The following is a 12,222-nucleotide window of genomic DNA, read 5'->3' as shown; positions in this document are numbered from 1 at the left end:
CCAATGTAATACTGTGGGAAAACATATAAGGGCATTTAAAGTGAGCAGAATGTTCAACTTTTAAGATCATCAAGAAATCAGACTCACATATCGGCTGCCATGTATCAAATGCTCAAATACAGAATCAAAACTCTCCCTGAAATGGTCTTTCACGATGTTCTTCATCAGATTAAATAACCACGTACGATCCTGATCGTCCACCAGGCGATCATAAAACACACGGAAGACCTCATGCACAAACAGACGAACTAACACACGCTTATTCTCAACTGAGTCTTTCTTAATAAGCATACAGCCTTGGATAACCCGCGAGAAATCCCGCAAGTTAAAGGTGTAATGGGATTTTGTAGGTGTAGGAAGCAGATTTTCAATGGCTTTTTTATAGACCTGGAAAAGAGTGAAAGGATAACATACTTAAAAAGTTGAAAGATTCATTACTATAAATCGTGTTCTCTCCTCCATTTTTAGTCTCAAATAAGTATTTTTAATTCATTCTCTACCAGATAGGTGCACAACTTCAACTTGTTCAACTTCAGTATCTGTTAGTGTGACAAGAATGAAGAGAACAGATTTGATGTTCCATTTATTTATTAAAAGAAAGTGCACTCTGATGAAATGTCCAGATCCATGTATTGCGCACAAAATTTAAAAAATGGCAACAGAGTTTCAAATTTATACTTCAGCTCTGTCCTCATCCCTATACAGTATTTTAAAATTTCAACCAACCCTAAACACAATGGCTGGAAATGGGCCAGGGATATGCTCTGCTGCCCCTCAGATTCCTCAATGGAAGTGATGAGTGGCATAAAAGGCATCTGCCCATAAAAGAGTGGCATGTTATAATAATATTCAAATTACAAAATGTCATCTGATATATTTTCCATGATTTGTGTCACAGTAATGCTGGACAGCAGGAACACCTGTCCCCCCGCTGGCGGCCAGCGCTTCAATGACAGTGATGGGGGGATTTAAATGTAAAAACCAGGAAAGTTTGTGCAATCAATCTCACAGGCTTAGGCATTTCAAAAAGTTTACAACATTTTTCTGCCTTCAAACAGTGACACAGGAACTTGTTGCAGTGAATCTCCGCACACTCTCCTCCACACAAACTCCTTGACAGAGGCCAAGAAGTCCACCAAAATTCTGCCAATGACACAAGACTGAAAAATTAGTTGAGGCGGGTGGATGTCCCGCTTCACCAAAGATGCATCCCAATTCCGCAAAAGTGGAAATCCTAGGCCAATGAATCCATCACAACCACTTTGGTATAATCACAATTAGTGTGTTTGAAACTGCGCTTCTACAAGTAGAAATACCGGTGATGTGTAATCTGTAAAACTGTTTTCCATAGATAATAACACCTTTTCTCAATAAAGGAATATCTCATAGCCAGGATATAGTTTTGGACAATAGATAAAATAAGATTAGTAATTTGTATGGACAAAATTTTATGAGTAGGTGCTGGCAACGAGGAACTTCAACCCCCATCCCACCAGCGCATATCAGAAAATCGGGGGTAAAATGCCCTCTGCCAACATAGACTCGGATAATTACTACTATACCAAAGTTTCCATTTTGCATGAGCTCTAAGTTAAAGTGTATGACACCTCTCGCGATACAAATTTTTAAAATATTTTAACACTTTCTCTTGGCAAACTTCTAATATTAAATATTATGAACTATTAGTGTAAAAAGTGCAAACAATTCTAAATTTATGGCTTTTTTGGAACAAACCCCAATTTTAAAAAATATTATACGGCAGAAATTCACTAGCATTTCACCCAGGTTTCAGGCGCTAAATGGGCATTCAACATACCAATTTTGCAGTGGGATGCCTGTGCCAGAAGTGCACATGAAATGCAATGGATATATTGGTTAAGGCAGACCTTAGGGCCAAGTATAATATTTAAAATTGGGGTCCTGCGTTTGTATTAAGACCCTTTTGGGAAACTGGTGCATGGGAGTGTTTGATTTGATCATTCATAAGCCCGTCCAGCAAAACATGGTGGAAACACTCAGGAAGCAGGCTACAATAGCAATAGATGAAGTGGTCCTCACCTCCATTAAGGTAAGTTTCTGCATACATAAGATTATTGTAAAAACACTTACCTCCAGTGTAGCATTAACAATCTGATTTCCAATTGTAAAGTAATCTGTAGGGAATTCATTGTTCCGGAGGTAGAAAGCTATAATGTTTGAGAAAATACGGACCATAGTTTCATCACTAAATGTATTGATGGTACAAATGTTGAAGTGACGCAGGAATCTAGGAGAAACAGGGTTTCGACCACCACCTGGTGGACCCATGGCTGAAATTAGCTGTATATCAACCAGGGAGATTCTACTTGTGTCTTTCAAGTCATACCTGGAACATATAAAACAATGCAATTGTGAGATTTAGGAAATGACCTTCAGATACAGAGGGCTGGATTTTCATTGAGGAGTCGGGTAGGAGGTGGGACTACAACTTTTAGAGTTGTAGTCCCGCCTCCATCGAGTTCTAGCCAACCCACGCGATTTAGACTTGATTGACCTTGTTGAGCCCGCCCAGTGATGAAATATCAGTGTTTGACAGCTATTTGAAGCTGTCAAACACTGACAATCTGTACTCCAGGTTAATTCCTTCCTCTCAGGATGATTTAGAGATCTCCCCGGAACAGAAAGCAGAGGCTGCAGATTTTGACAGCTGGCAGCCATTCTGCTTTCTGTGCCGGTGAGATGAGGGACTCCCGAGACCTGAAGGAAGGAAGGCTGTAAAGGTAAGTAAAGGTTAGTAGAACTTCTTTAAACGCTTTACACAGACCAAACACACTTACCTCTGCACTCATGCACCCATCACTCACCTGAACACCGGACATCTCGACCCCTCCAAGCCCTTCATCCCGACGGCCCGCCTCGCTAACTTGGCGTGGTTTGGAGCCGTCGGGAATCCCACATTTCAACAATGAAAATAGGGATTAGGCTAAAAGCTGCCTGTTAATGACCTATTAACAGGCAGTTAATTGGCACTAATCCCATTCCCACCTCGGGGGGGCGGTTCCCAGTGCGGGGCGGGTACCCGCCTCCTTTGAAACTGGCATGGAGGCGGGTTGGGGGCGGGATGGGGTCGGGACCCCCGATTTCGGGATTTTAAACCCTCACACGCCTCCAATCCCGACTCCACGGCCCAATGAAAATCCAGCCCATACTCTTCAAATAACCTTATAACATTTTTGGTGAGGGGCTGCTGAAAAATGTTATTTGTCTCAGAGGGTGGTGAATCTTTGAAATTCTCTACCCCAGAGGGCTGTGGAAGCTCAGTCGTGAGTATATTCAAGACAGAGATTGATAGATTTTTGGATATTAAGGGAATCAAGGGATATGGGGATAGTGCAGGAAAGTGGAGTTGAGGTAGAAGATCAGCCATGATCTTATTGAATGGCGGAGCAGGCTCGACAGGCCAAATGGCTACTCCTGCTCCTATTTCTTATGTTCTTTTGTGTATTTTGAGTGAGGAGTTGACAAAAACATATTACATAGAACTTCAATCATGCTTTTATACATCAAAGGTAAAAGATAACACACTGATGCTTATTCGGGTCCTCATTATAATTCTTATTTTAGGAACAAATTCAGTGATTTCTGGCAGTTTGAGACTGCACCCAGAAGGACAGATAATGAAAACAATGTAAAGAGGACACAGAAAACACTGAGGGTGTATCACCATGGTCGTGTCCTAGGTGAAACATTCTTGAGGGATGATTTTGAAATTAGCAGGAAACTTTATGTGGCACACAGCAATCTAAACATTACGTCACATTAATGAATGTATACAAATTGTGATACATGCTTAGCACAGAAGTAATTTTTTTCCATCCTGAAATCTCTATATATTTGAAAAATGTGTTTTAGATTCTCACGCTCATTATCAAGGAGACCACAACAACTTGAGACAGACCAAGTGCAGAACTCTTGACTTTTAAAATTCCTCTGTAAAAAGACACCATAAAAACACGAGAAAAATGTGTCAATTTTGTCCCAGTCACCACTAAAGATATTTCATAGAAGAATTTATATTATTCACAAGACTGAGTGATATACTATTATTCTGAGTAATCATGATTGGCTTTATTTCATGGGTAAGTAAACTCACTGAAATTGTTTGGTCTTGTCAGAAAAGAAACAAAGGATTCCATCTTGAATGTCAAGTTTGGGTTAGAAATGTGGTTGAGAAGAGTAAAATGTGTACTTTTGTTTGAACATTTATTAGTGGGGCAATGACAAAATGCTTAGTATTTCTGCTGATTTGTATTATCTTTACTGTCAGCTGGCACAAATAAAAAAAATTATTTAATTTTCTTCATGAATTGTGGTCTAAGTGAATGTATTATTCATTCCAAACAAAATATCATCTAAATATTGGTGCACAGGTTAGAAAGGCTTAAATGTTTGACGATTGCTTCAAGCTGCATAGTTACCAGTTTCCATGGTCAAAGAACTGCCTGAGCAGTTCAATAGGAGGCTGAGCACCATATATTTCCAATGCTGGCATGTTCATATCATCTACAAAGATTATACACTTCTTTCCCATTGGAGGGCCATACACTCCCTTCCGCCTTTTATCCAGCCGGGACATGATAATGTTCTATTCGACAGAATAAAAAGCAAATTAACATTAATTGTAATTTCAAATTCTTACAATGAAAGTATGTGTATTGCAATCCATAATTTTATTTATAATTTATATTAGGCTGTCTATTCCATGTTAGGGCTGCATATTAATACCAATCATCTCAACCCCAGGATATTGCTGCAGGAGTTCCTCAGGGCAGTGTCCTTGGCTCAACTATCTTCAGCTGCTTCATGAATGACCTTTCCTCCATCACAAGGTCAGAAGTTCGCTGATGATTGCACAGTGCTTAGCTCTGTTCATAATTCCTCAGATAACAAAGCAGTCCATGCCTGCATGCAGCATGATCAAGACAACATCCAGGCTTGGGCTGATAAGTGGTAAGTTACATTCATGCCACACAAGTGCCAATGACTATCTCCAACAAGAGAGAGTATAACCACCTCCCCCTGATATTGAATGGCATTACCATGCTAAGTCCCCCCTCCTGGGGGTCGCCATTGACTGAAACTCAACTGGATCAGCCACATAAACAATGTGGCTACTAAAACAGATCAAAGGCTCGGTATTCCGCTGTGAGTAGCTCACCTTCTGACTCCCAAAGCATCTTCACTTTCTACAAGTCAGGAGGGTCATGGAATACTCTCCATTTGCTTGGATGGATCGAGCTGCAACAACACTCAAGAAGCTTGACGGCATCTAGGACAAAGGAGTTCCCTTGATTGGCAGCTCAGCCACCAGCTTAAATATCCACCCCAGCATACAATGGCTGCAGTGTGTACTATCTGCAGGATAGTACACACTGCAGCCTCAAAGTCACACAGCATCCCAACTTGGACATACATCACCATGTGAAACAGCAATTTACTTGTACTTCTTTCAATTTAGTATATTATATTCGCTGCTCACGATGTGGTCTCCTCTACACTGGGAGATCAAATGCAGATTGGGTGATCGCTTTGTGGAACACCTCCGTTTAGTCCGCAAACGTGACCCTGAGTTCTGGGTCACCTGTCGTTTTAATTTTCCATCCAACTCCCACTCTGATCTCGGCCTCCTACACTGTTCCAATGAAAAGCTCAATATAAGCTCGAGGAACAGCACCTCATCTTTTGCATTAACAATTATCACATAGTTAAAAGGGTACTTACGCTCTTAATCACCAGCCCTAACTTTCTGCGGTGAGTTTAATGGCCAGTTAATGTGCAAATCCAGCGAGTTCTTAAAAATAATGGAGAGGCTAAGAGCGAGATGCCGTTTGTGCAAAGTAAACGGTGGAGTGAGATAAATCGACCAGTAAGTTCCGGAGTTTGCAACTTGCTGGCCAATTTGCGCATTAATAACTGTGTCATGCATTTATTTTTCCAGTAAGATTTGGCCCATTATAATAGCCTCTCAGTTTTTAAATCATTCCAATTTCATCTCTACTTTCTATTGCCCTTAGCAGTGTTTTCCTTTTTATTAAGACCATACTATTTATAGATTATAACAAATTCAAATTGTGAAAGTTAAATTAAATTTAATTAATCCTCAAGGCTTTCTCTCATGACTTAGAGCCATCTGAACTAGTAGAATTAATTATCAACTTATTACTCACTCCCAAACATCCATAATTTTATATTTAATGTCCCAAGACCATTTATTTCACTTAGCTTCTTTTAACAGTACCGCCTCCTCCATCAATGACGTGCTATTCCACGACCTAAGCAGGTGACTTGAACCAATGACTCAGGCCGTGCAGCTCTTTACCTGGCCATTAGGAAGTGTACTGAAGCAGTGTAGGATGATTAAGCCTCTGATTTTCCTACAGGGAATCCTCTGACCTGCATATAAAGCCTCACTAAATGCACAGGCTTGAACTTGCTGTGTGGGGAATCATGAGCGTCAATCTGCAACACAATGCTACAGTGCACCAGAAGCTGGAATACCAATACGCTGCATCAGCAATCGGTAAAAGTTATGATGAGCAATTTAAAATATAAGAGGCCACAACTTGTTTTAAAAGTTTATTCAGCAACTGTTAACTATCCTAATTACTTTTTTATTATGTTTTATAATTTAGACATTGAAGTGCAATTTGACAGGAATTTTGTCATTTATGTTTTTCCAATTGTATTCTCCTTTTTCACCTCTCAAACCATGCTTGGACTTTGGCAGCAGCATAAGCCTAGACAGTATCAGTGGACTATTCAACTGTGGAGGACACACAGCCAAATCCATTCCTTCCTCACCACATACATGCAGGCGGGGGTCATTGGAAAATGAAAAGGAGCAAAAATCCGGGCAATCCTTTTCCCCCATCTAGCCCAGAGACTTTGAGCAGATTTTAAAAGTGATGAAGGGCATTTACCTGAATCTGATTAGCACTAGTCCGTGCAGAAAAGTTGATGAAAAAAGGTACGTAACGCTCCTTATCCAAATGGTTCATTAGTTTATCTTGAACATACAATGACTTCCCTGTGCCAGTCTGGCCCACAAAGAGCAGTGGTCTGTGTATATAAAAAAACTAGTTTTATAAATTGTTTAAAATCATAATATAGGCTAGCTATATTTCTAACTATATAAACTACATATATCTTCCATAAAATAAACATGCAAACATAATGGAATAAATAACTTGATTAAATACATATTACTAGGTATAGTAAATTGAATGGCTCCCGATCTCATTACAGCCTTGGTCCAAACATGGACAAAGGAGCTGAATTCCAGAGGTGATGTGAGAGTGACTGCCCTTGACATCAAGGCAGCATTTGACCGAGTGTGGCATCAAGGAGCCTGAGTAAAACTGAAGTCAATGAGAATCAGGGGGAAAATGCACCACTGGCTGGAGTCATACCTAGCACAAAGGAAGATGGTTGTGGTGGTTGAAGGTCAATCGTCACAGCCCCAGGACATCGCTGCAGGAGTTCCTCAGGGCAGTGTCCTAGGCCCAACCATCTTCAGTTGCTTCATCAATGACCTTCCCTCCAACATAAGGTCAGAAATGGGGATGTTCGCTGATGACTGCATAGTGTTCAGTGCCATTCACAACTCCTCAGATAATGAAGCAGTCCATGCCCGCATGCAACAAGACCTGGACGACGTTCAGGCTTGGGCTGATAAGTGGCAGGTAACATTCGTGCCACACAAGTGCCAGGCAATGACTATCTCCAACAAGCGACAGTCTAACTGTTAGATCCGTGATTCTGAGAGTATGATGTTTTCAAATAACTACACGGATGCTGTAACTTAACAATCAACAGGTGTTTACTGGAGTAGGGTAGTCTCAAAACTGGGGGTACAGAGGCATGCGCAAGGCTTATATACAGGTGTGGTCACTGCCGGTACTACAGTATACAGGAGCTGTAAAAGTAGTTCTCTCTTAAAGGTACATACACTACAATTCCTCCCCTTTTAGATTAGCAGTACCCATAATATTCAAATAACAATTAACACTTTAACATGCACATTAAACAAAAATAGTCCATTTATAGATTCAGTCTTTGGGGCGGCTTCCTGATCCTTTCTGGATAGCGCCTTTCCTGAGGTTCTTGTTCTTGGTGCGGAGGCGATTCTGGCCCCTTTTTGTCGGTTAGTTCATCAGTTTCCACTGCTACTGGTTCTGAGGTAGATGCTACCGGTATGTCGGGTTCATCCCCAGGTACTCGAGATATGGGGTTGACTCGTTCCTGTGACGCTAGGATCTGATCAACGTGGCGTCTCACAATGTTCTCCCCGACATCCACTGTGTACATTAATGGCCCCTGCCTTGTGCATATCGTTCCAGGTTGCCATTTCTCTGTTCGGTAGTCACGGGCCAAGACTGGTTGTCCTACATTGAAGCTCCTTGTCGGCTTCTCATTGATGTGCTGAAATTGTTTATCCTCAACATTTCTTCGCACATTTGGTCTGAGCAAATCCAGACGAGATCTCAACCTTCGGTTAAAGAACATCATGGCCGGGGTCTGGTTGGTGACTACATGTGTCGCATTTCTGTAGGCTAATAGGAAATTGTCCACCTTATGCTGCAGTGGAATTTCATCATCGCACATGGCCTTTATCGCCTTTTTCAAGGTTTGTACGAACCTCTCAGCCAATCTATTTGTGGCTGGATGATACGGGGCGGATGTGTAATGCCTTACCCCATTCCTTCTCATAAATTTCCGAAACTCTTCGGACACAAACTGTGGTCCATTATCAGAGCAAATCTGCTCTGGCAAGCCGTTCCTGGCAAATATGGTCCGTAGGACTGCAATCGTTTTCTCTGTAGTGGTTGAGGACATTTTTATCATCTCAGGCCATTTCGAGTGAGCATCCACTGCTATTAAGAACATTGAGTCCATGAATGGACCAGCAAAATCATATGCACCCGTTGCCATGGAGAGGAGGGCCACTCCCATGGGTGTAGAGGGGCATGTGGTGGTGCATTTTGGACCTTCTGGCATCCTGAGCAGCTCTTGGTTAGGTCCTCGATTTGTTGATCGATCCCCGGCCACCACACATAAGCCCTAGCAAGGATTTTCATTTTCACCCCTCCCAGATGACCTTCGTGAAGCTCATTTAGCACTCTCTCCCTTAACTTGGGTGGAATTACCACTCGGGATCCACACATCACTGTCCCCTGGCATACTGACAGCTGTTCTCTTCTGGATGAGAATGCTGGCAACAGTGAGTCGCCATGTGTTGGCCATCCCCTCACCGTCAAATCATATACCCGAGACAGTGTCGGATCATTGCGGGTCTCCTTCTCTATATCCGCGTTAGTTACTGGCAATCGTTCAATTATTGACGAATAAAATATCTCGATAGGGTCCACTGCTGGTGCTTCCTCCACAGTAGGCAGTGGCAAGCGTGACAGCCCATCAGCGTTTCCATGCTGTTTCGTGCCTTTATATTCTATTTCATATTGGTTCGCCCCTAGAAAAAGGGACCATCTTTGTAACCGTTGTGCAGTCATCACCGGAACGCCCTTCTTTGGATTAAAGATGGAGACAAGTGGTTGGTGGTCAGTCAGCAAGGTGAACTTCTGCCCATGCAGATAGTGGTTGAATTTTTTTACTCCCCATACTAGGCTGAGGGCCTCCCTGTCAATCTGGGCGTAGTTGCGCTCGGCTGAGGTTAGTGACCGAGACGCAAAGGCTACTGGCCTCTCCAACCCGTCTGGGAATTTGTGCGACAGCACCGCTCCAATACCATAGGGTGATGCATCACATGCCATACGAATTGGTAGTGCTGGGTTGAAATGGGCCAACACCTCTTTTGATGTGATCAATTCTTTGCACTTCTGGAAAGCTCATTTACGTTCGTCATTCCACTTCCATGGTACCCCCGTTTGCAGTCGGGTATTCAGTGGGTGTAATACTGTAGACAAATTTGGTAAGAACTTATGGTAGTAGTTCACCAGCCCAAGGAACAACCTCAGTTGTGACACATTTTCCGGTGCTGGAGCCTTGACTACTGCCTCAATCTTTTCAGGGGACTTATGTAACCCCTCTTCATCAATGACGTGGCCACAATACGAGATCTGCTTCCGGAAAAACCTCGCACTTGTGGCGATTAGCTCGTAGCCCATATTCCTTTAATCTAGTGAGCACCTTCTCCAGGTTGGCGAGGTGATCACTGTCATTTTCGCCCGTGACCAGGATGTCGTCCAAATAACACTGGGTCCCTGGAATCCCTTGCAGGACTTGATCCATCGCCCTTTGCCAAATAGCCGGAGCCGATGCTACCCCGAACACCAGCCGGTTGTATTGGTAGAGACCTTTATGAGTGTTGATTGTGAGGTATTGTTTCGAGGCTTCTTCTACCTCCATTTGCAAGTACGCCTGGGCTAGATCAATTTTGGTGAAGCGTTTACCTCCAGATAGCGAGGCGAAAATATCCTCAATTCGTGGAAGCGGATATTGTACCGTGTGAAGGACTGGGTTCACTGTCACCTTAAAATCCCCACAGATGCGGACCTTCTTTGGTTCCCCAGGCGTATTACTCAACGACCTCTTCATTACAGGAATGATGGGTGTAGCCCACTCGCTCCAGTCTACTTTGGACAGTACTCCTGAACATTCCAACCCTTCCAGCTCTGCTTCGACCGCTGGTCTGATCGCATAAGGCACTGGTCTGGCCTTACGAAACTTTGGGCTTGCATTTTCCTCTATTTTAATCATTGCTGTTATGCCTTTTAGTGTTCCGAGTCCCTCCTGGAACACTTCTTTTGCGTCAGTTAGCATTTTTGACAGTCGTCCAGGTGTGACGTCGTCATCCTTTTTGGCCTCAACCTTCAGTGCCTGTATGGAATGCCAATCTAATTGTATCTTCCGGATCCATTCACGTTCTAGTAGTGGTGGTCCTCCATCTGGCAATACATATAGGTCCATTTTAGGTATTTCCTGGCCTTTGTATATCACTTTCACCCTTATTTTTCCTTTGGGGTAGACTTTTTGCCCTGTGTACGTCTTCAAGACAATCTCTGTAGCTTTCAAGGGTATGTGTGAAAATAGCCGCTTGTAGTCCCTTTGGTTTATGACTGTTAGGGCTGATCCTGTGTCCAATTCCATTTTCACTTGGACTCCGTCTATCTTGAGTGTGACCCAGATAGTCTGGTGATCCTCCATTTTGGTTACCTTATGTAGTTTCTGACAACCCAGCTCCTTGCTTCCGGAGTCTGTATCACTTATCTGTTCGTCTGAACTACTGTCCATCACCTTATGTACCTTTTTGTACTTCTCCTGTGGAGATTTCTTGCTGTTGGTTTTCTTCCCTGACTTGCAGACTCTTGCTATGTGTCCTGCTTTTCCACACTGTCTGCACACTTGGTCCTTGAACCAACAATCCTTCTGGTCGTGTGTTGTTCTGCCGCAGCGATAACACTTCCCTGTTCCATATGACATTTCATTGGTGCCATATTCTTGTGGTCTCCGTTGTATCTCTGCAGCGCCCCTTGCGGCTGCTTCGTGTGATACTGCCATGCTGAAAGCCTTGTCCAGCGTAAGATCCGTTTCTGGTAGAAGCCGTTTCTGGGTTCCTTCACTTTGAAGCCCACACACAAACTTGTCCCTTAACGTATCTGCTAGTCCCACTCCAAACTGGCAGTGTTTCGATAGCTTGCGCAGTTCCATTAAGTACTCAGCATTACTTTTGTCTTTATGCTGGTTCCTTTTGTCGAACTTAAATCTTTCTGCTATCAGCAGCGGTGTGGGGTTTAAGTGGTCCTGTAGGATTTCTACTATGCTTTTGAAATTCTTATCCACAGGCTTCTCTGGGGTTATTAGATTTCGCAGTAAGCCATAAGTTTTTGCACCCATGGAATTTAACAAAACCAGTGCTTTCCTAGGATCTGGCACTTCAATCGCCCTGCAGTACACCTCAATACGTTCCACATATGTCGCCCAATCTTTGACTTCATTGTCGAACGTAGAGGTACTGCCACTCTTCGGCATCCCTGGGTGTGATTTAACTGTCAAAAATGGCGTCTCCCGTGCTCTCCCTTCTTCTCCGCTGGCACAAAATGGCGTCTCCCGCACTTTCCTTTCTTCCCGCGCTCGCCCTTCTTCTCCACTGCGGCTTCTAAAAATGGCGTCTCCCGTGCTCTTCCTTCTTCTCTGCGGCTCAATGGCGTCTCCCGCGCTCTCCCT

General features: G+C 43.1%; 1 protein-coding gene across 1 annotated transcript in view; it reads right to left on the bottom strand.

Annotated features, from left to right (window-relative positions):
* dnah12 (dynein, axonemal, heavy chain 12) overlaps positions 1 to 12,222 on the bottom strand; it is a 429,714-nt gene that overhangs the window by 209,796 nt on the left and 207,696 nt on the right. Inside the window, exons 37-40 of the mRNA XM_086001602.1 lie at positions 6,960 to 7,098; positions 4,458 to 4,624; positions 2,110 to 2,365; positions 88 to 387 (exon numbers count right to left, since the gene is read on the bottom strand). Coding sequence (XP_085857728.1) covers positions 88 to 387; positions 2,110 to 2,365; positions 4,458 to 4,624; positions 6,960 to 7,098 — 862 coding nt within the window. The remainder of the gene's footprint in view (positions 1 to 87; positions 388 to 2,109; positions 2,366 to 4,457; positions 4,625 to 6,959; positions 7,099 to 12,222) is intronic.

The sequence above is a fragment of the Somniosus microcephalus genome, chromosome 11 (genome assembly GCF_052327205.1).
Source record: "Somniosus microcephalus isolate GS21.2 chromosome 11, FLI_Smic_1.0, whole genome shotgun sequence".
Lineage (NCBI taxonomy): Eukaryota > Metazoa > Chordata > Chondrichthyes > Squaliformes > Somniosidae > Somniosus > Somniosus microcephalus.
The sequence above is the reverse complement of the archived record's forward strand: the minus strand, read 5'-3'. Positions and strand labels throughout refer to the sequence as shown.